Genomic DNA, 21,427 nt, shown 5'->3' with positions numbered 1-21,427 from the left:
GAAAAATACAGTAAAAGTGGCTCAAGCCCAGCCTTAAATTAAAAGGAAAAGAAAAAAAAAAAGAATAAATGAAAAAAGTTAACATTTGATTTTGTAGTTCTTAATCTCAGTTTGTAAATTGAGATAGTCAATCCTGCTATCCTCAGCTAGTATTAAACTTCTGAAAGTTTGAACTGCTTATTTCATAGGTTGCTCAGAAATACTACTGAAGTGGCTTTGAAATGACTAGTGAAAGCAGGTTGTATGGTTTAGGAAATAAGAAGGCTCTTCTTCCTGTGCTTACACTTGACATCACTATCCCTACTGAACTCTTCACTAACAGTAGTCCCAGTTATATGGTAATCTGGACATTTTCTGGTTCACCATGTAGTGTTTCTTTTTTCGCTTCTCTTCATGATTAGGGTAAAAGACCTCTTTCCAGGCTCAGAAATAGACAGGTACGCGCAATTCATAAGTGATTCCCTGAAGAGAACAAAGACGAGGGAGTTTGTGCCCTCCCAGGAGGAAATACAGGCTCTTCTCACCCGTGAAGAAATGACCACAACAGTGTACTGCCACGGCGGTGGCTCCTGTAAAATAACCATCAATTCCCACACAAGCGCTGGGGAGGTAATGCATTATTAGCAATAACCAGATGTAAGCACACCTCTGTGTCTGGCTGCTGGTCTGTTGAAGGGATTCCTTTCTCCCATTCATATACAATTTCTCTTTTTTTTTTTTTAATTGCATTTTTTTTTCCTGTATCTGCAAAGTCTCTTATTCTGTGGGTTTAGAATTATACAAGGCCTGGGTTGTAGAGTATCACTTAACAATTGTGTTGGGAAATCTAAACACTTTAGGTGTTCTGCCCATTGGAAAGGTAATAATTCTGAAGACTTGCTTAACACAGTTTTCTGGAGAAGTTGGAATTCCAGTTCATAATGTAATCCTTCTGGAAGGGATATTTTACCAGTAACTTAATTGTTAGCAGATGAGAAGCAAGATTCCAGGTTATAGTAGGCATGTCTGTGAAAATATTAGTGATAGTAAAGAGTAGAATTGTTACTAGAGGAACTGAGAATATCATAATGACCTCTAAATCTATTATGTGCCTGCATCTTGTGCAGAGTTATAATTCCCCCATCTCCAAAAGGGTGTTGGAGATTGAAAAGGCTCAGAGAAGAACAGAGAGGATTTTCAAATGAGTAATGGCTTCCTTGCAGGGAATGGTTTTTTAGGATTAGAATTCTTTAATCTGAAAATGGGGTAACCAAGGGAGAAATGGGATGAAGGTCTGTGAAATGATGCGTGCCCTGAAGAGGTACTGATTCTGCATTGTGGAAGTGTGTGTAATATCTCCTCTGTGATCTCTCTCTGATTTTGCAGGTGGTGGAAAAGCTGATCCGAGGTCTAGCGATGGAGGACAGCCGTAACATGTTTGCGCTTTTTGAACATAATCAGCAGGTGGACCGTGCCGTTGAGAGTCGGGTGATAGTGGCTGATATCTTGGCCAAGTTTGAGAGGTAGAAGAATGTTTCATAAAATCTTAAACTCCCTAGTTGGGTGTAAGAGTGGTTTAAGTGATAGTACAGTCAGGTAGTTTTATTCAAAGCAGCTGCAGTGACTCGACCATTCACTCTGGTGTGAACTTCCCTTTGGTGAGGTTCAGGGGCTCATTCTCACTGTGTGGAAAACCATGTTCACATCTGTTTTGGTAACAAGATTCGTCAGAACAAAATTAGCTGTGCCTTCATCAAAGAGTAACGGGTTACTAGCAGAGCTCAGAGAAAGTTTGCTTATGTCTGATAATGATATTGACAATTTACATAATCATAGCTATATCAGGAGAGAGCGCAAAGATTTGGGCGTAGAAATGCAGCTCTAATTTCTTACTGTGGACTGTGATTTTGTGACCAGACATACAGAGAAAGCAATAAATTGTAAAAGGGGCTGCCAATGCCCTTGTCTATTTTATATATCTGTTTTAAAGGCAAAAATAAAATTGTTCCAAATGTTGGCAAGGCTGATGTTTTTCACAGTCACAAGATTACATGGAAACAGTATCTTGAAAATGGGGAATTCTTTGTGTCCTGCTCCCAACTGTTGCATTTATCTAGAGCCACTTATCTAATTTTTTGATCAAATATAGCTGATTAAGAACTTTGGGTCCTTCTGAATCAAAATGTCATGTGATTCAGAGGAAAAAACGAAAGTTACCAGAAAAGTCTGCTGCACTGAGATTGTCCTGGTAAACTAGGTAGTTCTGTATGCTTTCTGTTTCAGAAATCCAGGGGTACCTTCATATTGTGAGTTGCACTGTGGATACATCCTAGTATCATGGTGCTTCTGGTTACTGTTTTTGTCCCCTCTCATTCTCTTTTCTACCTTATAGACTTGCTGGCTCAGAAGAAGAAGAGGAGGAAGGACAGTGGCAGCTGTATTTTAAGCTTTATTGCTTCTTGGATATTGAAAATGTTCCTAAAGATGGGGTGGAGTTTGCTTTCATGTTTGAGCAGGTAAGAGCAGCAAAGAAGATTTAGCTTCCAGGGTGGCAGACTGTGTTGAACATTATCTCCACATAGGAGCTGTGGCTGATACAGCACAAAACAAATTGCCTTACCTTCAGTGTTTCCTATGTATTCCAGACCTAAAAACTCCTCACTATATGACCTTCAGTACAGGATAGGGGCCCCTTAGAGATCTCTGTCCTGTCCAGGCTTACAGAAAGAAGTGTTCTCCCCACATCAACCAGCTGGACACCTTTACTTCTTTATTATTAGGTTGGTGCAAAAGTAATTGTGATTTTAGACCTTGAATTTTAAATCTTTATAACTATGCTCAAACACATCTTCATTAATCAAAATAGGAACTATTACAATCAACAGATTTTTGCCAACAAGAAATAAGCTTGTTATTTCTGTAGCGTAAAAATCTGTGCTTTGGAATTTGATGAACTCTTGGAAAGCATTTTCTGCATCCTGCTGGATATGGAAGTGTTTTTCCTGCAAAAAGTTGTTGAGATGGTTGAAGACGTGGTAGTCAGTTGGCAAGAGGTCAGGTGAATATGGAGGATGAGGCAAAACGTCGTAGCCGAATTCGTCCAACTTTGAAAGCGTTGGTTGTGCAACGTGTGGTCAGGTGTTGTCGTGGAGAAGAACTGGGCCCCTTCTGTTGATGAATGCCAGCTGCAGGCATTGCAGTTTTCAGTGCATCTCATCGATTTGCTGAGCATACTTAGATGCAGTAGTTTCGCTGGGATTCAGAAAGCTGTAGTGGATCAGACTGGCAGCAGACCACAAACAGTGACCGTGTCCTTTGGTGGGTCCAAGTTTGTCTTCAGAAGGGCTTTGGAGGTTCTCTGTCCAACCACTGAGCTGGTTGTCGCGTAAAATCCACTTTTCATCACATGTCACAATCTGATTGAGAAATGGTGAGAAAAGCACACTAAGATGATGTATAACATAATCCCATTTATATAAGAATGTACTGCAGTATCAAACAGCAAATTTCAGACATGCAAAACTCGCAATTCTTTTTGCACCAACCTAATATAATGTCTGCTCTGACCTGAATTATGTCTTTCCTGCTGGGACTGGCTTTCCTGCTGGCAGGGACAGATGCCATAGGAGTCTGTCCATGAGCCCAGCTGTGAATAAAGTGTACTTCTGCGTTCTAATGAGTTTGGGGGACTTTTTGTGTGTTTGTAGGCTCATGAAAGCCTCATAGATGGTCATTTTCCTGCACCAGAGGACACACTGCAGCGCCTAGCAGCTCTACGGCTCCAGTATCTTCATGGGGATTATTCTAAAATAAGTTGGACCCTTGATGGAATATACCCAGTTAACAGACTAAAATCCAAAATACTGCACTCAACAAAGAGCAGCGGCACTACCAGTCATACTCTGGAGAGGAGACGGACCAGCTTCCTTGAAGGGACGTTGAAACGTAGCTTCAAGACAGGCTCTGTAAAGAAGCAGAAGGTAGAAGAGGAGCAGATGATGGAAATGTGGGTAAAGGAAGAGCTTTCAGCTGCTCGGGCAAGCATAGCACAGAAATGGACCAAGCTGCAGGGACTTTCTCAGCATCAGGCCATGGTGAAATACATGTCCATCGTAAAGGAGTGGCCGGGTTATGGGTCAACCCTCTTTGATGTTGAGGTGAGTGATGTATAAACTCATGTAACTACTGCCATGGAGAGGCATCAGTCTGGAGAACAGACACAGTTGTGTGTACTACATCGCTCAGCAGCAGAAGGGAATTTCAGGAACTGGCTGCATTTTGCCTTACTAAGCTTAGGGTAAGCCTGCAGTACCACCCACCCAGAGAGGTGTGACACAGAGAGCACAGAGCAAGCAAGCTGGTGTGTCCCAGTAAATAAAGGGAGACAACAAATACCATTTCATTAGAAGAGCTATAGAATTTGAGAGACTTTTGTGAATTTAAGAAGGTGGTGGCTAGTGAAAGCTGAAGTAGAATGAAGCTCTATTGTCCTTACTGGCAAAAGGTGCAATACTGTTCTGCAGCAGTATGACAGAACCTGCTCAGACAGGGTCCTCTGTGCTTAACCTGCTAGAGCAGGAATCCAGAGTTCCAGTTTTGTCAGTTTTGTACCATATGAAGTTGCTTGCCCTCACTGTATTATCTGTAAAACAATGAGAGGATTATTGGCTTCCAAAATCAGTTGAAAATCTAATGAGAAGTGTTAGGTATTACAGTTATTTACTACTTAACTGGTATTTGACTCAGCCACGTCATGGTTAAATTTTTGTGACCGGAGTACTTACAAGATCCCTTCTGCAAAGTTGTTTTTTTTTTTTTCTTATTGGAGCAGAGAGTTGAATTATCTTACAGGAGCCAGAAATGGAGGGCTTTTCCTTGAATCAAAGAGGATTTGATCCTCCACTGCATTTATGCAGAATTTCATGTTTCTCTTTTTGCAGTGCAAGGAGGGTGGATTTCCAAATGATCTTTGGCTTGGAGTCAGCACAGAGAATGTGTCTGTCTACAAACGAGGGGATCCTAAGCCACTAGAAACTTTCCAGTATGAGCACATTGTTTTCTTCGGAGCACCACAGCCTAACACCTTCAAAATTACAGTGGATGAGAGAGAAATGTTCTTTGAAACATCCCAGGTATGTGAAAGTACAAGATTTGTACGTGCAGTTGTACTAGCACTTCAATAAAGCTCTGATTTCCATGGTCTAGACATTTTTATATGCAACAACTCCTTCTGACTGGACTGGATAGCCAAGGAAAAAGATGAGGGGAGCTTATGCCTAAAGTGGCATGGTACCTCTTCTTGAATACAGGGACAAACAGAAAAAAATAATGCCGATTAAACAGGGAAGGAGTTTGAATGGTCTTTGAATGCACTGGAAATTTCAAATTTTGGGTGCTCATGAATGTGCTCATTTTTTAAATTTCCTTCCAGTGTAGGAATGGGGAGTTCACAAACACAGAAAGTTTAATAGTAGCATTAAAGTTTTTTCCTTCATCTACAAACCTTTTAAATGTCACTACCAGCAAGCACAAATTTGACAAACATTTCTTGCCTTGCTGTCATGTTCACGTTTAGTATTACATGCAAAACCTATAGTGCTATGACTTTGTACAAGAGGAATCTTTTTCTGCAGAATGTCTGGCATGTCTCAATGGAATTAGGTTTTTAATGTGCATATCCTCTGTTTCTGTGTTCTCTCTCTAGGTGGGCGAGATAATAAAGATCATGAAAGCATACATCAACATGATTGTGAAGAAACGCTGCAGCGTCAAATCAGCCACCAGTGTGGACAGTCATGCCAGCATCTGGACTAGGTGATACGAATGAACTGCCATGAGAGAGGCAGTTGTTTAATGATGGGTGTTTGCAACTTGCCAGCACAAGTGTAGCAAAGATCTTTTTTAAGAACTCCACTTGAGTGACTACTGTGTTTAAAAACTGAAGTGACATCTACAGTACCGTAGGATTTGCACCTCTGCCCAAAGACATTAAACAGCAACAATTGTTGTTAAATATTAATGACCCAAAACTTGTTTTCCTCTTGCTTGTTTGATGAACAATGTACCTTAAAGAAGCAAAGTGAGAAGCCTCCTCCTCCTCCTCCTGCCTGTCGTCTCTGCTGCTTTCACCATTAACTGTCATACTGGCAGAAAAATTCACAAGCATCATTTCTGTACTACAGGAGGCAGACTTAAGCTTCCTTATGAATTCCAACATGCAAACATCTGGGATCATGAGATCACAGGATAGAATATTTGTTTTTTATTTATTTTGCAAAAAACTCTGAAATATAAGTCACTGTGGGTTTTTCTTCAGGTTATACTAATGATCTGATCTGGTCTTAGAAGAAAATGCCTTTGTATAATTGAAGCTAAGTGGCCCAACTAAGAGGTCAAACCCTGCCTGAGGGAGCGTTAAACAAACAGACAAACAAAAACACCCAAGATGAATCTCTACCCTCCAACAGAAGTTCACAGGTACATGACTGTAAAAAGAGGCACTTTAAGTTAGAGTATTTAGAAATTTAACACAGGAGAAAAATCTTTGAGACTAACATCACTGAAACAGATCATCAACTGTCATTCTGGGTACATTCCAAGCAGCACCTGTTGCCTAAAAATAAATGACTGCCTTTCCCCTCTACAGCCCCGGAGGGGAGATTGATTTAGTTATGTTTCCAGAAGAGTTTTTCTTCACAGTCTCCAGGTTTCAGATGGAGGTCAGGATTTTTATGGCAAGTTGCTTGCCTGCTTTAAGTTCCTGCTTTCTCTGTGTGAGATTTCAGGATGACTGGGATGCCTGAAATTTAGTTCTAAGTGAATTGTTTCCTACTGAGTGAATAGGTGCCTATATACATTGTTATAGGCAAGATTTTCACTTCCTCTGTGCTACTGTAAGCAGATGCCAAACCCTTCATCCTTCTCCAAATTCAAATGGGAGCTGCTCCCATCACTAAATCCCTAGGTCCCCTTCCAGTCCCATCTAGCTCTCTAGTCATCAGCAAAACTTGAAAACAATTCTATTTTGCCAAAATGACTGCTTCTTGGAGGTTTTTTATAGCTACTTGCAATTTGATGAAGTAGATTTTTTTTTTCTTCTCAGCAAAAGATGGCAGTCATCCTCAGTCTCTTGACTTCAGAACTTGATTAAGTTGTTTAAAACAGTATTCAGTACCAGGCACATCATAAATTGGTTGCGTTAGCAACCAAGAAGCCTGGGGACTAGCCATTTTCTATGACCCCCTGTCTAGTCTTGGGATCCCAGAATGCAAAGGTCCATTCAGTTTGAACTGAGTGAAGCATAAGAGTTGTATGTTATGTTGGCCTCCTTGTATGGTTGTTTAAAATCAGTTGTCTCCAGTTCTGAAGAGGTGGCAGCTAAAGCTTGTTAGCTATGAAACAGAAATTCCATAGAAAAGAAAACTAGGAGTCAGTATACAACAGGACAACAGTTTCCATTCCAATTAATCATCAAATTGTGCCAAGTCACTAATGCTACTGTGTTGCAGAACACTGTAGTTTCGAGGTTGACAGTACAAGGGAAAACACTGTACATAATCTGTGCTTTTCTCTCATTCCCACAGCACTGCAGCATGTGCAAACACTCTGGCCACTTGCCACACACCCAGCCTAAGAGGGTAACCACTACTGAATCACACGGTCAACTGAAGTTTTGCCTTAAATAGCTTTACTGAAGGATCCTACAAATACCCCTTTTTGTCACAAAGAATGAAAAGATGAGCAGGTCACAGGCAAGGGATTGCAGAGGCAACCTGAGAAGCAACACTCTATATTGGTCCATACACTGACTCGACCTTTTTATGTATCAGAATAGCCTTGATTATCCTAACTCTGCACTGTCTCTGTGTTCTGGTTCTTGGGTTGCTGCAGGCAGCTTGAACCCACTTTGGAATGTAACTCCTGTTACTATTTGTTGTAATTTTGCTCATTTCTATTACAGAATTCCTTCTGTAGTCTTTTTTAATTTGTAACTGGCTTTACAAGATGAAAGTTTAATAAATTATTGGATTGCACAGCCTGTATTCACTCACAGACATTGTCTGCTCATATTAAGATGTTTACTCGGAGATCTAGCACTCAGAACTTGTAAGTGAAACATATGCATCGACAGCATGAGGTGACACTAGCCCTTCCTCTCAGAAGCAAATTTTGCCTTTGTGGTGATTTATAGAAAATAGTTTGCTGCTACAATGGGTAAGGTTTGTTTCCAGCTTCTGCTGCTCATGCTGGGGCTGCTCCCCACCTTGGTCAGTGGGAGATGTCCCATGCGATTTCAAGGGACTGGTTCTGAGCCTGGTAATGATTCATTCCTTGTTCTGCTTTCACCACAGTAACAAAGCCCCAGTCTGCAAGATCAGCGTCATCTCTTCAGCACCTCCAAAGTCATTAATAACAGAAAATCGCTTCCAACTCAAATTAAGCTGCCAGCTGCACTGCTATTAGAGTAGCATGACCTAGGCATGGTGTTCACCAAGAGCATATGTCATCAAAGTTGTACATCTGGACTGGGGGCAGCTGAGCTGTCAGCAGCACAGACAGACTGTCCTTCAGCAGACAAAAGTTCTTTCAATCCATCCACAAGTATGGAAACCAAGCAGTGATGCATACTCCCCATTAATGTGCTCTCGTATATCCCTTGGGCAGATGCTCTGAGAGCCTTGGGACCCTGTTCCCCAACTGTTCCCAAATTTTCAGTTCCTTCATCCTTACCACTTTGCACAGAATTTCCACGTCTATATTTGCAGCCAGAACTGCCTCCGTTTACTTCAGCAGTTGTTGCTTTTCTTTCCTCACATTCCTTTCTCCGTACTTCCAAAACCATGCTATCTCTGCCTCCTTTCTGCTTAGGAAGCTTGAAGTCACCCACAGAGGTGACTTGTTTGGGCAGAGGAGGGTGTTAAAACTAAACACAGGCTGCTTGGCCTACATGTCTCTCCTGAATAGCCCTCGTGGGATTAAGCACCTCTCAGTCACATTGCCGTCTGGCATGCCATGTCTCCCCCACTTGTTTCCTGCTGGGCTGCAACTCCTCACTGAAGCTGATTTTTTTTTTCTTGGTGGGAAACACAGAGTCCAATTCCAGTCACCATAGATTAAAGCAGTAACTATCTAGCCAGTCTCCCCTGTTTGCAGCTGCTGAATTTCAAACTCCACTTGCATAATCTAATACATTACTATTGTAACAACAAACATGCACCACTGTATGTGGTGCACAAATTCATTCATGACTTTGGTTTAGGTGGTTAATCACTGCAACTGATGGCCGGCTAATGCCATTCTCACACTCCCATTCTAATACTATTGCCCTCTCAGTGTGATGTGCAGTCTCTTCTGGCCTTCACCCCAGGATTTCTCTATTATTTAATTCAAATTTGTATGTTCTAATGTTAATTTTATATGAAGCAGTTTCATGCCAATGGGTATTAGCATTAGGCTTTGGAAGAGGGTACAATTTATAATTGCCATCTATACAGTAAACATAAAATGGTTTATACACAGAATCAAAGCCCCTGGTAAGTTATATCACAAGCACATGTGTCTAATTATTAAAACAGTTTGACTGTAAACTTCAACTGTTTGTTTACTGATTGTTCTAAAACACACATCCTTTCCCTGTGTAAGCTGTACATTCAATCATTACTGTGTACCTTAACTTTAAAAAGTACATGCTCTCCTTGGGGCATTTAAGCAAATAACTCACACGTTAATTCCAGCCCTCACTGTAAAATATAAGCTCCTAAATCCGTGGACAGCTAAGTGCTTGTCCACGTTTTATACCAGCAATTCCTGATATACACGTTCGCCCCATGCCACTGTCAATGTACAAGTGATTGTCGAGAACTCCATTACAAGTAAAATTCACTTATTTTCACCCACTTCTTAAGAGCTGCTCTCTAAGCACAGCTGCATGCTGGCCAAATTTTAAACCCCAGCACGGAGGACTCCATCTCACAGTGCCCCATGGCTTGGGCAGCCTGGCCAGCTGCAGAGAACAGCTGGCTGGTGCGCAACCCAGCTCCTTCTCTTAACATTGCACATCTGTGGCCACCCACAGCCCCCAGACGCTGCCCCCCCACAGCACAGTGGTTGCCTCAGGCCTTCCCTGAAATGCTGTGATGGCTCAGAATTACCAACGCAAACACGTGCCCTTCCTGTAAAACCAGGCACCACTGAATCCCGTGCAACTCCTTCTCAAAAAGTGACAGCCCGTCAGTATAAATTGAAGTTGTTCTGTAACAAGTTAGGCACTAGGCACAGTTTTTGCAGCAATACTCTAATAATGGAGAAGATGTATTCATAGGAGCAACTTACCTGTCTTGCCTCTGTGTCCCGCTGCAGCACCAAGCTGAGGGAAACTCAGCTGTCCCTGGTTGTGCCTCATCAGGGTGTGCCCCTGGGCGGAGCAGCATTTAAACCAGGAACCTTCTCCTTCCCCCTTCTCCTGGGATGGCTGTGTCCTGGTAAGTCATCCTCACTGAGCAAAGAGATGCAGAGGAAGGCCTGTGCTCCAGCATGCAGAAGCAGAGCTGTTCCTGTAAGGTGAGGCTGGTGTGGGGTATAAAGGTGCTGAGTCTCTGTGGTAGGAGAAGACCTGGTTGCAGGAGGAGGGGTGGAATGCAGCGGGACCCCTGAGGCTGGAACAGGGGAGTGTTGGCTGCTACCTGCAACAAACTCCTCCTTGTCACGTTGTACGTGCTTGGGCTGGGGTGCAGAGCTGCTCTCTCCCTGCCTGCTGGAGGTTTGCTGCTTGTAGAGGAGGGGGACAGACCCACCTGTGCAAGGGCTGTGCTGTTGTTCTGCCTGTCCATGCTGCTGCTCCTGTGCCATGCAGGGGTTGCTGGCAGCACTCAGCCCCTGCCTTTCGTGGCTCTGCTCAGCTGCTGCTCTTCAGCAAGTGGTGCTTTGTGGTCTCTTTTCCCAGCAGCTTGCACTGGTGTAAGGCTACCTTGTTTGGTTCTCATGTCCATGATGGCATGTTCAGCATTTGGGGGCTTATTTATCAGTGCTGCTAAGGTAGTGTGAGACAGAACAGGTAAAAAGCACAACAGTGGCCACCAGAGGCAACACAAGATGAAAATTTCAGGAATGCCCCAGCTCTTTCCCTCCAAGTAGCTCATGACCCAAGCCCTGGGTAAATGTGCCTTCCTATTATCCACATACAGGTATTATTCACTCTCACTTGACACAAGATGCTCTTTCAACACCCAGATCATGCTTAAGAAAATGAAGACATTTTAATGAAACAGAAAGCGGTTTGGTTGCCAAGGGGGATGACATTCAATCATGCACATTCATGAAATCATCTCAACCAACTACTTTGTAAGTTTCATTTGAATATGCATACAAGGCTTGCTAGGTTTTACACAGTATCAACACCAAATTTTTGTATAATTATCTGTTCTGTATCATCTGTTAAAAGGGAACTGTGACATATGACATTTGAAAAGAGAAATTTAATAGAAAGCAGTAGTACTCTTAATATCAATATGAGTGCCCTGAGATATGCGTACAGAAAAACATCTTTGTTCTCACAAAAAATGTGCTCATAAAGGGCCAGCATAATGAAGAAAGCACAGTTTGCCATAATTATTTTGTATAACTGAAATTCCACTTTCTCAAAAGCCACCATGGAGTGAATTATTCTATTTATGCTGAAAAGGAGCAAAGCTAACAAACAGCTGTGTTCTGTTTATAATTACAGTCTCTTCTGCATTAGTAAACAGAAATCCAAAAGGACTTAACAGTCTGTGCTGCATTACTGTGTAATCACAATAAAAACCTTATTTAGTATCCTCCCCTACCTGCCCAAATCTGTTAAAAATCAGTTACTGGCAGATACTACGATAGAGTGCAGAGGAGTTTTCAATGTGAACATATCATAAAGAAATAAAAACAAGATAGCAGCATTTTAAAATGGCATTTATGCTATGCACTCTCTGCAAGTTAATTTGCTCTCAACGGAAAATTACCTTTTTTAGTGCTTTGTCAACTCACATCTTAACACTCTTCAGAAGTAAATGGGAAAGGTCCATTAGAGCAACAATTGAATTTTTCTCTCCAGTAGCTAATCTCCTGTTTTTCCTAAAATTAGTTCTTTAATATTGCTCATGGTTCTTGCTTTAAAACTGTGCAAAGTCTGTTTAATTTGGTCAATAAGAACTTTATGTACTTCTTGACAACAGAATGAATTTGACGCACTCTTATGAACCTGGGTGTTACATATCCCACTGTGCTCCATACACACAACAGTGGATGCATAAATGGCCCAAATGGTAATTTTATCTTTCAGCAACAAAAATTGTACTGTTTGGTCTTTATTTGCATCCACACAAAAAAATGCCACTGATGGGCTATGCAATTTACTCCTTCCTTTCAAAAACATTTAGATGTGTAACATATGTCCAGAGCAACACGCAGATGGTGCGTTTGATTTAAAGAAAGAGGAAAAAATGATAAATACAACAAATGCATCAGGCCCAAACAGTGCTCATGCATAAGCACTTGTGGTTGATTTCTATGTAAATTAAGTTACTGATGCAGAAACAGTTTTAAAATAAAAATGCTGGCTGACCTAGTGGCAGATGAGGATTAACCTTTTTGTGACAGTCTGCAAAGACCAGGCAAAATTCAGGAAGAACCAAAACCCAAATCAAAACTCACCCTGAGAAGGGCTCATTCCCACAGGAATTCCCCTAACAAGAGAGACAGAGTTTCACAAGTCAAGCTGTAAGTGTGGGCAAAAACCCTGAAGTTGGACAGGTTTTGTCTGGAGCTACTGGAGTCCAGCAGACTGTGCCATGAGATGAAGGCATTTTAGGATGTCTTCCAACCTCTGTTGCTCTGGGACGTGGGAAAAGCAGTTCATTTCTGTGCTTCTGTTTCCCTGATCATCTTCAGTTTTCAAATTAATGTTTTTGAAGCAGATGACCTTGTTTGTAGTCTTGCACAACAGGATGTTTCTCCCAGCAAGCCATTAGTGTAGCTAGTAATAATGCTGCCCTTTGAGCAGCAGCCACAGATTTTGGAGATCTGGAATTCAGAGTTCAGATGATACTTGAATACATTTCATGCTTTAATTGCAAATGTTACAGGGCTGAAAAGTAAGGAGTTGTTATGTTGGGAGCCCTTAAAAACTGCTTTATAGTGAAGATCAGCCACAAGGTGCTAATGAATTACACCTTGATTAAAAAGAAAAAAAAATAGCACAGAGTTCCTTTTCTGTGCAAACCCCAAATCAGCTTGATAACAGGTACAACCACGTTCCATGATAAAGTGTGTGTTCAATTGCAGAAAGAAAGTTACTGGCATTCTTTTTAAATACATCAAAGATTTTTATTACCTCTAAAGATTTCTTATTGTGGTAGCACTTAGTTATCTGCTTGAATTGTGACCACAGCCCCTGTGTTATGTGCTGTTTTACCTAGTGATTAAATGACCTGTACCTCAGCTGTGATAACTGCTTCCACAGAAATAAAACCACAGTGGAAGCAGTTTAGTGTTTTATTTAATTTTATTCTTTCAATGAAATACTGCTAAATAATCTATGTATTTCAAATAAAGTGGGTTATTCACCTGCACTGAGGCAGTTGTGCTTACTCCAATAACAATTACCAGCAATAAGACAACCTGGGTATGATGAAACAAACATGACAAATAGGGTCTTAAAATTATTTACATCATTCATAAGAATAAAATATACTTTTTTTTTTAAATATAAAAAGCATATACTTGTGTCTTGGAGAGTTAGGATTTTACTACTAATTTCCATTTTTCATTCCAGATTCACACCTAAAAATGCTCAAAGTATAAACATCTATAAAACTAGTAAATCTCAAAGCGTAAGAATTTGTAAATAATTTCCCCCGCTTGTTGTTAGAAAAGGACAATAAGGAACACTTTTTTTAAAAGTCTGTTAAATTAGGAGGCATTTGGCAAAGCACTTAGGCATATAAACTAAACCAGAAGATGACAGAAACCAGGCTTGGTGACATGACAAACACTTCTCATGCCAAGGTAAGTTTAAGAAGCAGGATGAGGGTTATTTTCATTACATAGTAACTAGCATCATCATAACTATGTTTTCTACAAGTCGCCTCAAGAAAGGAAATGTGCACAACTGTGCCCACAGAACCAAATAAACACCAGAAGTGCTCACTGCTTTACTCAGCAAACTAACTCAATGGTTAATTTACTGTGTCCCTTCAGGCTACTATTTTAATGGGCTCTAAAGCGCTATCTACAAGAAATTCTCTATTTCTCAATACAAATGATAAACACTTGCTTATCAAAATAGTGCAAACAGGAACAAAGAAAAGTGCTGTCAATGTAAGTAAACTGCAGGGGGGAAAAAGGTGGTTGAACATCACAACCTCACACTGTTGCTTCAGAGAAATCAGTAGTACTTTTCTCAGCATCTCAGACTAAATGTATTTTGTTTTACTACGTACCGCCACTACACGAGGAATGGATGTGGTCTTTTAAATATCCTCCTTCATAAAGGCAAACTTGCCTGTTCTTTGTACTGTGCATTAAAGCAGTCTAAAGACTTTTTTCAAAATGTTAATTGATCACATCATTGGAATAATTAATATATACAATTCTGTCTTCCCTTTTTCCCTTTATAACTTGCTTTCTTTGGAGTGCATAGAAAAGACCACAGTGACACATCACGTACAAAAATCAAGTTTAAATTTTATGCAAAATACTCAAGTATTTTTAGCATTTATGTACACAAGTTTATTTACCATACATTCTTTCTCACTCTTTTCTTAGGTATATCTTTGTCTTGTTTCTTGGACAGATGACATATTTCACCTATAAAGCTGGGCATTTAACCCTTGTATAAATAAGAGTAGTAGGGGAAATAAAGGTCAGGAGGATCTCATTACAGAGAAGAATACTGTCACTGCAACGCTCCTGTCCCTGGGTATCACAGTGTGACAGACCATGTGTTTTGATCTAGGAGAAAATCACTTGGGTCTAATCTCAGGGCAGTTTGAAAGCATAAGACAGAACGTGGTACATATTTATCTAAATACTACTCTAACTGCAGGTTTCTAATATTTAATTAATGGTTATGTCCAGATACTGATTTTCATTGTAAACATTCCTGCTACTTGTGCTTTCAAAACTTTGTGAAAGCAGCTGTGAAAAGAAACTGAACCATTTACCATTTTTATAGGGCTCAGGCTTTTAATATATGTGGAGTTCTGCTTGTGTTTGCAGTTAGCCCTTAATGGGTATTTTTGTTAGTCTCACTACTACCTCCAGGGGATAAGAGTAGCGATCTATCAGCTTGCCACCGTCTCAGGCTTCAAATATTCTATGTTTATTTAATTTACTCCTAGCTGCTATGGTTATAGTGCAGGGTATTCCCCATAACTCTCTGATCAAAAGGTACATTCTGCATTCTAAGGAATGAGGAATTCTTCTCTCACCACTATAACATCATTTTTTGGTGTGACTTTTGGCGGGGGGGGGGTAGGGGAGAAATCACAATATGATCTTCTTCCACTATAACAAGAAAATTTAAAATCTAGTTGGATGGGAATTCTTACTTGTCTGGTAATTCCCTTCTCCCCTGCTATATCAAAAGTTATAACTACATATTGTAAAAGTTGCTACACAGTTTCTCTCCCATTTCCCATCTTTGTGTTAGCTTCTACAGGATAACCCAATGCTACCAGCAGAGCCCTTGAAGACTGTAGAATGGTACATCATTTGGCATGAAATTATTGATGGATAATTGTATGAAGTTACAGAATTCATGTAGCAATTTTAAGTGCATTCATTAAAGGTAATGTTGCATGAAGTACTGTTGGCATTAATTATCCCATTAAAAACTCTTTCTGGTAAGAGAAAATACTGTAAATTAAAAAAACCTCATAGAATTCTAGAAACCATGCACCTTAAATGGTTTAGGCCAAATGTAAATAATTACCATGGACTTGAATAAAAATTGCACTTGTATAAAAGAACAAAATTTAGCCCCCATTAATAGCCTTCTTATTACTTTTCCAAAAAGAAGTAATAAAGCGTCAAGTAGTTCATTCCTTTTGGCTTCACACAGTGAAGTTCATGCTAAATCGCCCAGAAGGAACAGTTTTTCAAAAGCTATCTTTTGTGAACACATCATCAGTTTCATCATCATTCAGCCCTCTTTGGTAGCGTACTGAAGAGAAGGCACTCCAGTGAAGACGCTTCTTCTTGAAGAGATACCACACTAATCCAGCAATTAAGACCAAGATGATTAGCAGGGCAAATGCTACAGCCACCCCAGTATGATTAGAACCTGTAACAGAACAAAACACCCAGTTATTCTTTAAGAGTTTTGGTAAGAGTATTTTGTCATGGGGTTGATGCTTAAGTAGCTACATGCTACTACTGCACATGTGTAGGTGAAGTTCAGACAAACTGCTGCCTTATATTAATAGTCTTCACATCATCAAGTTCCCATATGAATCAGCATCTACTGGCTTGTTTTGATAAGTCTGTTAGCTTCCTAATTATATTTAGGTTGGAAACAAACCTACGGAGGTCAGAAAACCTACTAGTAAATGCTGCACTCATTTTGCGGTTTGTATACTCCAGAAATGTAGTGGGTTCTTGGACTCTTTTGGAATGGAATTACACTTCCCTTAGACAGAAAAGATGTTGTTGAGTTTGTCCTTAGCAGCATGAAGTTAAATCTATCCCTGCATTTCCACTTTAGTGAAAATGTATACAATATCAGGAAGATTCCATTGCTTCTGGGGAACGTGCTTGCTCAATGCTCCAGTAACCACTTTCTTTCCTATACAGAGCAGAGTATGAGGAAGTAACGTGAGGCCTGAGTTTTTCTGGAGCTGCTGGGCAACGTTTTCAGAAGCGTCCTCAATACTGAAAAAGAGTCTGCAGTAGCCGCTTAGTGGCTTCTTCTACAAGCAGAAGTATTTCTCTTCCTACCTACAGACTCACCCATGGCAGATACCCTGTGGTAAGAAGCAATAGCAACTACTCTGTGCTCTCTTTTAAGTGGAAATTTCAGTTCTCTCCCTTACCCTTTAAATGGTTAGTGGAACCCAGGAGAAGTACATTCCCAGAGAATTTGTCCCTGAATGCAATTTTATGGCAAAACAGCAACAAAAGCCTCTTGCTTAGGCAGAGATACCAACAGGCTCTTTTCCGAATTACACTTTCATTATTTTAACACAGACTTTCCCCACCAAAAAAAAAGAAAATCCTGAATATAGTCACTACAAAATTGTCTGCTAAAATCAGTGTTTCCATACCTAAAGGAGCTTTACAAACCACTCTGCTTTGACTACGACTGCAGTCAACTTGGGACCACGTGCCAGTTGTGGACAGGATAACACTGCATTTTTCATTGACTTCTGCAGTTTTATTTTCCCAGTTGACATAACCAACTGATGAGCCATCAAGCCAGTTCAGGGACTGATCTGTTGGGGAAAAAAATATTGTTTAGTTTAGATGACCAAAACATGCTATAATGCTACACAATGTCATTGACAATTTATTGATTTCTTTAAGTTGCTAAAAGAAACAGGGCATTTAATATCTGTCCCATATATTAAATGGGATAAATATGAACATCACTTTTCGCCACACCTCCAGATCTCTAGCATTTGATGCATTTGCTGCCTAACCATTAGGCACCAATGACGATGTTGGGGAAAATGAGTTTCAGTGACTCCTGATTATTTGAAGTGTGCAACAGGAAGAGACTTAAGGTATGGTGAAGTCCAAAGGGCTTTATCATGCTAAATGAGGGATTCCAACCTCAGGCAAGAGTTACTGTAGGCCTTCAACACTATAAAACTCTATTCACATTTGAGGATTTATGCATTTTTATTTAGCCCATGAAATACTCATGCTTATACATAGTTGCCACTTCTTACCCTTGGAGCCCTGAGCAAGACCAAGCCATACGTTCTTGGTGATGAGATCATTTTCCTTTATGTGTGTGCTCACAAATGCATTTTCTTCAGCATCCACTATTGTCAGAAGGGTTGCTGAAGGATCTAAAGGGAAGAGGAAACTGGTCAGAATTGCAATTTCAGAGATTTTTCGTTGTGCTTGTACATCGAGTTTTCTGTGGGAACAATTACTACGGGAAAAGATTTGCTGATCTGGGCTTGTAAAATCAGCTTGAAGTAATGTACAGAATAAAGGCATATCCTCCCATTCCCTAAAATACAGCACATTATACAAGACTGGTTCAGATGAATGGTTATCCAAGCAGGCCATAAAATGGGAGTAAACTTACTGCAGCTGTGGACTACATACATGGAAGATATTAAAAGGTATGCCACATTCAGAATTGCTAGTCTTGTCCAAGTAATAAGCCATTTTCAAAAATATAGTTGAACAAAAGCTCATCATTTGAGAATTCAAGTTAATTTTTACTTCAATCCCTCATTATGCCTCAGGTTTTTATATACAGTGTTACAGCAATTAAGGAATAAGAGGGAGGAAAGGGTATACTGGAGAGAGGTTCAGAATGTACCCTTTCTTTACAAGTATATGCAAATATAAGCCAGAAACTTAATTTAGAGGAAGATCACTTTCTCTTTCAACTACCAGGCCAGGGAGGACTCAACACAAAACTGCATCCAGGACTGGGACTCCTTGCACCTCTTCTTTTTCATCCTGCATAGCAAGTTCAACTTCACATTATAAGATAATTCAATAAAAGAATGGTATGACATTCACTCACTTCTAAACTAAGAAGGTGATAACCATTCTGTACTTGAGACTGCTTAACATCATCTTCTGCAATATAATTCCCCACATAGCTAATCAAAGAAGAGAGAAAATCCTTTGACATAAAATTAATTTTTAGTGATATTTTGTGCCTTAATAATACCTATAAAATACATGCTTTGAACCATTTGATAGGTTAGCAAGCTCCCTATTAGGAAGCTAATGCAAGGATATAATAAGAAACCACTGCTAACAGCACTAACTTTATCATAAATAAAGTTAATTGTATGCAAATAAAATGGTTTTCTCCAAACTGTAAGCCTTACATTTTGGAATCCTCTATCAATGGCTATTTGTATTTTACTTGCAGATATCTGTGTGCCAAGCCATCTGTCAGCACATTGCAGTGTTTTATCAAGAACCATTATCAGATGTTCAAAGACAAAGCTTGCTATTATTTTTCCTAAACTAAAGAAGGATAAAAGAAAAGCTGAAGTATAACCTGTGTACATTTTTTGGTTGTTAGTTTTTATTTCTTCTTGAATAGTGGACTAATTACAAGTTGTAATGTGATAAAGAGTCTAAACATACTCAGTTTCTGGCACACTTTCTTAGCTTCTTCCACATTATATACTGAAAAGTTGTAGAATGCCATGTCGAATGCATAACAGTGATCCTTATACTGTAGCCATTGTAGGGAATCACTAATCTGCGGGCATCCAGGGGCTCTGCTCACTTGCCTTGACTGTAATTTTCTGTCTGCAAAGACAAAGAAATGGAGGTTATTTCTGCTGCAGGAGTTTGTGGACAGTCTCTTTGTAGTAACAGGACAGTAAGTATTAACAACCTACCAAGAACCATGATTCAACTAGCTTACATTCCTTCTTCATGTGTCATAGATGAATTTATTTGAAAACTAGCATAAGACAAGACCCAGAGGCTTGGGAACCATTTTTTCTTGCTTTTAGGGGGTTTTGAAGTTTGTATGTGTTCGAAAAGATACATACAGTTTGATATTTGTATCACAGGTGATCAAAAAGTGACCAGGGTTGTTTAAGATTTTCACCTCTGAAATGGAGAGAACTAATCTCACTTAAGTATTAAAAAGTGTTTTATTATTCCTGTTAGACAGCTCTTCTTAAAGAGGGAATCGTGTAGTATTTCATCCTTCGTAACTAATTCTGAATACAACATGTAAAGATGGAATACATAAGACAACTACACAAAACATTAAAAATGACACTTACTGTTTGGAGGGCTATAGCAAATGGCACCTTCAGCAACATTTGTACATTTTGTACGGTTCCAAGATCCTTTAGTATCCAACAGAACACAGTTCTCAGTAGTATTTGAGTTTTCTAATTCCCAAGGGTAGTAGTCAAAGTCGCTTCCATCTGACCATTCAAAATTAGCTTTACTTCCCTAGTTAAAGAAAACACCCACAACTTCTAAAGCACAGCACATGGTCATGGTTTAAATCTTGTCAGTCGTAAGTCATGTAGCAATATTTATGCCTTGTAAAGTGATAAATTAAAGTGCAGGTGGCTCATTTTCTAAATCCATATTAAATAACTGTACAACACAGTTTGCATTTTCCAATCAATTCTTAACACAGAAATCCTGATGATTTGTGGTAACTGAGAAAGTGCAGCATGTTTGTAAATTTAAACCTGCAACACACCTTGGAACATTTTACTTAATGTCATCCTGCTGTTTCATTTGAACAGTCTGTCTTCCTTGCTATGAACATTATTAGATACATTGCAAACTGCTAAACTGTTGAGATAGCCTCAGTAAGTAAAGCTGGGCAGCTTGGAGTACTACCTCCTACTTCAGATACACTGCAGGAAACCCAGGACAATGAAGGGTCAGTTGTGAGAAGTGGAGGAACCCATTTGTACGAAAGGACGGGCAGAGGTAGCAAAGGTACGCGTAGAAATGACACACTTCTGCAGAGGGGTATTCCTGCCACGGTGACCAGTATGGTGTGGGGAGGAGGGTCGTGGCCACAGGCTTTTGGCTCCAAGGTGAAGCAGACAGAGGAAGAGCTGCAGCTGCCCCTTGCTATGCCTCCTGGGAGGAGGGACGTAGGACTTGCTGGAAAGCCAGTCCTGACCTGGACTAACCAGGCTTCATACAGCATTGTCTGACTGTATGTGCTAACAGAAACATCCTACAGCAGGTCATAAAATCTGGAGCCTCTAAAGGTAGTGTTGCCAGTTGTGCTTCCTTGTGCTGCAAGGAATAATGTGGGACCATTGTATTATATTAAAATGTCGAGGACTTGGAAAAATCTCAGTATGGCTACATAAAATAAAGTTTCATATACTGTACCTACTTTTTCAAGCCTGTGTAACATATTAATTTACTGCACAGAATACAGATTCCAAGAAACTGGATAGAAGCATCAGAAAATAATTCATATCCTGTGCAGAAAATTATTGACAAGCTCTGTTACTGACACCACCAACAGTATATACTTACATCATGAATTGACAACCCCAGCCAGAGAGGATAGCCATCCTGCTTGACAATATCTTCTAGAAATAACTGTTGGGATTCACTGTGTACACTTGCTAAATCACTCTCATTTTGTTTGCATTCTCTCAATGCCTCATACCACGTTAACTTTTTCTGAAGGATCCTGTATGTTCTGTTTCCATGTGGAATAAACTCAGGCAATGGAGGCTTGTGCTGTTGGGGTCCTAGGTAAAAGAATAAGACA

General features: G+C 40.1%; 2 protein-coding genes across 2 annotated transcripts in view; one reads left to right on the top strand and one right to left on the bottom strand.

Moving 5' to 3' along the window:
* Nucleotides 1-8,017, top strand: part of LOC309441681 (unconventional myosin-X-like) — a 92,184-nt gene extending 84,167 nt beyond the window's left edge. The window contains exons 36-41 of the mRNA XM_082056608.1: nucleotides 402-609; nucleotides 1,366-1,502; nucleotides 2,372-2,495; nucleotides 3,687-4,136; nucleotides 4,920-5,111; nucleotides 5,684-8,017. Coding sequence (XP_081912734.1) covers nucleotides 402-609; nucleotides 1,366-1,502; nucleotides 2,372-2,495; nucleotides 3,687-4,136; nucleotides 4,920-5,111; nucleotides 5,684-5,797 — 1,225 coding nt within the window. The 3' untranslated portion in view covers nucleotides 5,798-8,017. The remainder of the gene's footprint in view (nucleotides 1-401; nucleotides 610-1,365; nucleotides 1,503-2,371; nucleotides 2,496-3,686; nucleotides 4,137-4,919; nucleotides 5,112-5,683) is intronic.
* Nucleotides 8,018-14,671: 6,654 nt separating this feature from the next.
* The window catches only part of LY75 (lymphocyte antigen 75), a 46,575-nt gene continuing 39,819 nt past the window's right edge, over nucleotides 14,672-21,427 (bottom strand). The window contains exons 30-35 of the mRNA XM_082057191.1: nucleotides 21,187-21,407; nucleotides 19,950-20,124; nucleotides 19,294-19,461; nucleotides 17,898-18,020; nucleotides 17,271-17,438; nucleotides 14,672-16,291 (exon numbers count right to left, since the gene is read on the bottom strand). Coding sequence (XP_081913317.1) covers nucleotides 16,107-16,291; nucleotides 17,271-17,438; nucleotides 17,898-18,020; nucleotides 19,294-19,461; nucleotides 19,950-20,124; nucleotides 21,187-21,407 — 1,040 coding nt within the window. The 3' untranslated portion in view covers nucleotides 14,672-16,106. The remainder of the gene's footprint in view (nucleotides 16,292-17,270; nucleotides 17,439-17,897; nucleotides 18,021-19,293; nucleotides 19,462-19,949; nucleotides 20,125-21,186; nucleotides 21,408-21,427) is intronic.

The sequence above is a fragment of the Streptopelia decaocto genome, assembly GCF_964273445.1.
Source record: "Streptopelia decaocto genome assembly, chromosome: 6".
Classification (NCBI taxonomy): domain Eukaryota; kingdom Metazoa; phylum Chordata; class Aves; order Columbiformes; family Columbidae; genus Streptopelia; species Streptopelia decaocto.
This window is presented reverse-complemented; position numbering and strand designations above follow the sequence as displayed.